General features: G+C 38.8%; 1 protein-coding gene across 6 annotated transcripts in view; it reads right to left on the bottom strand.

Annotated features, from left to right (window-relative positions):
• Nucleotides 1-3,510, bottom strand: part of qkia (QKI, KH domain containing, RNA binding a) — a 76,529-nt gene that overhangs the window by 28,301 nt on the left and 44,718 nt on the right. For all 6 annotated transcript variants that reach the window (XM_014012573.1, XM_014012576.1, XM_014012575.1 and 3 more), the window contains exon 4: nucleotides 1,126-1,269. In XM_014012573.1, the coding sequence (XP_013868027.1) occupies nucleotides 1,126-1,269 (144 nt within the window). The remainder of the gene's footprint in view (nucleotides 1-1,125; nucleotides 1,270-3,510) is intronic.

Raw genomic sequence — 3,510 nt, 5'->3', positions numbered from 1 at the left:
CCCACCCCCCCAATTCAGCAACAGAATAGATTCCTGTTTTGTTACACTTTCTAAATATGTCCAAGTTTAAAATTGATGAGAGGACCAACAATTTTTGTTTATTCAATCAGTATTTAATACAGCTGACACAATAAATTGTTAAAATATTACAATGTGCTTTCAGCATATAAACTCTGACTGCAGTTGTCAATTTATTGTTAGTTGATCAATAAGATCAATTACTTTTAGATTAATTAATTAATTAATTGATTAATTAACTTGCATCTCTCGTGAAATATCAGAAACATAATTAACTGAATATTTGGACTATTCTATTTATAATTTCAAATATGTTTATACTTCATTTAAATACAGCTTTAGCATTTCAGACTGAATTTTACAAATGTCACATTTTCACCAATAATTTCGGGTTCTTGCCATTTTCAAATTTTTTGCATTTCCCAATAGTAAAATTCTCCTTCTATTCCATTTCTTTCTCAGTATCATTAAACAAATCAAACCTCTAAAAATGAATAATGATAAATGGTAATGGTAAATTAACTTTGTTTCTTCCAAAACAGACATTTTTAAAAGTGTCCCACACATAAGTATTTTGCATTAAGGAAACAAAACTGATAGCAGCTATGCAAATGCACATTTCCTTTAACCTTGTATGCTTGGCCTGGTCCCAGGTCCAAAGACCACCCAAGTACATGGCCACCTAATGTCAAACTGGAGCCGTCAGCTGCTCTGTCCACCTGGCCATCACAGTTGAAGCACAAATACAAACTACACGCCAACGAGACAACAAGCAGCTATCCCCAGTGGCACAGTGTTAAAGGAAGTTTTACCAGAGGGGAAGCGGAGATGAAATGTGGCAGTCACCAAGGGTGTGTGCAGTTACCCATGTTTTTCCACTCAACTGGGGGCACAGCCAACCTGTTCCCTTCGTCTATATATGGAAGTAAACAGGATCATAACAGTGGGGTAGAGGTGGTGTGCCATATGTAGTGTTATTATTGCTGAACATCAAAACCTTTATCCATGCCCTCTATCGTTCTGTGACATTGAAAAGGAACCCAAACACTGGTATAACAGCATCAATGATGTACAGTTCATGTAAGTTTGTGCGTATCGTGTACTCACAGCAGGTACAAGGAGCTTCTTGACTTCCTCGACTGCTCTCCTCATCTTGATCTCGGCTCTGTTCTGTGTGTCTTCCACTGTGATTAGGACATGTAGGTCTTCATTTAGGTGTTCCCAGTTGGGCTTTCCTCTGTTCTGCTCCTCCTGGACAGAAACAGGAAAGAGTGAGAAAGACGGTGAGTGAATTTGACAGCGTGGGTGTGCCAGAGCACCAGTGCAGCAACACTGCATATCAGAGAGCGGATGCAAGAGACAGGCATACACAGAGGATGAAGAGGCACTGTGAAAAAAAGCAGGATGACAGGACCGACCCATTAGTCAGCTATTTAGCTTTAACTTTGAAAGGACACCCTTCTTTAATAGATCTCTTGCTTCACAGAGACAAAGATGACAGCCAGCCCTGCAGCAATTAATATCAGTGAAAGATGAATGGATGCAGGGATCAGAGAGATGTATCTGGATTTTTAACCCACTCTACTGTAACTAGTTGAATTGGAATCATAATGACGAAGTTCAAAGTATTGCAGGACTTTATTGAAAGCAGATGGTTGTGTTCTGATGTGACTGGACAATGTTGGGCAACAATTACTTTAGAGAGTTGTTTTATTTGAAGACAGTGCCAAAACACTACCTTTAGTAAAACTAAACAGCACTGCCCAGTCTTCATTTGTTATAGAAATTCCATTCAGTTATAGCTGTTTCCATCAAAAGGCCAGGTTAATCTAATTTTATTTTTTGTGAAGAAGTACAAATGAGATATATAAAAATATGGATGAGTTTGCAGATTATTTAACATATTCCATAGTGTAGCAAAATACTTTTCTACCACAGGGAAAATTACCTGCAGCGAATTGACACAGTGCTTGCTCTAAAGAGCTTTTGAGGTTATATCACATTTCACTTATACAACTACAGAAGCCAGCGATTTGAAAGCTGATGATTTTCCAACCGAGGTGAAGAGTTGAGAACTAGGCTGCCAAAAAGAATTAGCTCTATAATGTTTGACTTTGTTAAAATATCAATACAGATGTTCAAATGGCAATGATCTTTTCATTTAGATAAAAAAATAAATATGAAACTAAATGTTAAATAGGTCAGAGCTGAGCTGGGCTTTTTTTTTCTAAAGGGGTAAGAATTTCAAGAAGAAAAGTGAACATGTTGGTGTTGAAAATTTGTACAACCAGCGGCTGATCAAAGTTTATCTCTACAGTAATAAAAACACCTCAACTTGAAATCACTGCTTATTTGAGGGTAGTGAGTCTAATTACTAACTTTACGGTGTGGCGCTCTGCAGGGGTGCCCGTCATGATTTCAACACACCCAAAAAAACGGCAAAGAGAAAGCGAGCACATACGTACACAGCTTAGAGCCTGAGCCGAGTGCCACCCACCAGCTTTCAACTCCAGAGAGAGCTGTTGCCATGGCACTGCTCTTTATAATACACCAAACACACGCACACACATCGACGTACGCAAGTTCAATATTCTACTCTCGTTTTCCCCTTTTTCTGCATGTGTGTGGGGGAATAGTGGATGGAGGTGGGGGCTAGTTTAGTTAGTGTTGCACTTACTATGCCTAGGTAGGGCACGGCAACTGGTAGGTGAGTCAGCATTTTATGAAAAGAGAACAGGGTCATGTGTATGTAATTTAACATGCTACTGTGCAAATGTGCATCAATTCTGACACTTTTGCCTATTATTAGTACAAATTAAATAAGCATTTGTTTTTTTGTGGGCTCTGAAAGGTTTAATGTATATTAATAAACAGAGCTCAGAAGGAAATCCAGTCAGACATCCATGGGCACAGATCCACAAAATTTACACCATCACAACTGCTTGTACACAAGGTCAGTGAGTGCCCTCCGAAAGAAAGTGACAGCATGACAAACAGGATAAAGGCTGACGGGGGAAGGCAGGTTGAAAGGGTGAGGAAAGAGACGGGCAGTAAGACAGAGTTGGCTACAACACTAGGAGGGTCTTCCATGAAAAAAACTCTGTGCTGACCCAAACAAAATGAATGCCTTGACACCAGGTGCCTTATTGAAAACAAAAGATTTCTGATAAAATATGTAGAAGGAATAACCACGATAACAGGATCCAGACATCTGAGAACATCCGCCAGACTGATTATGAGTTATGCAGCTCAGATATTTTTGCACCTGTTTGCCTGGTAGCATTCACAGCTGTCTCAGCTAAATCCATATAAACCATAAGGCCATTGCTTTTATAGTTAAAACCACAAACAAAAAAGTTTTTTCTCCTCTAAAGACACTAAAGTAATTACAAAAGAAATCTATAGAATCTGTGTTTTGCTTAAATGATTTTCCTTTATTTGTGAAATATGTTAAGCTAGGAGTTCCTAAACCTTTCCATGCAACCCCCCCAC

The sequence above is a fragment of the Austrofundulus limnaeus genome, unplaced genomic scaffold, assembly GCF_001266775.1.
Source record: "Austrofundulus limnaeus strain Quisiro unplaced genomic scaffold, Austrofundulus_limnaeus-1.0 Scaffold93, whole genome shotgun sequence".
Classification (NCBI taxonomy): Eukaryota; Metazoa; Chordata; class Actinopteri; order Cyprinodontiformes; family Rivulidae; genus Austrofundulus; species Austrofundulus limnaeus.
This window is presented reverse-complemented; position numbering and strand designations above follow the sequence as displayed.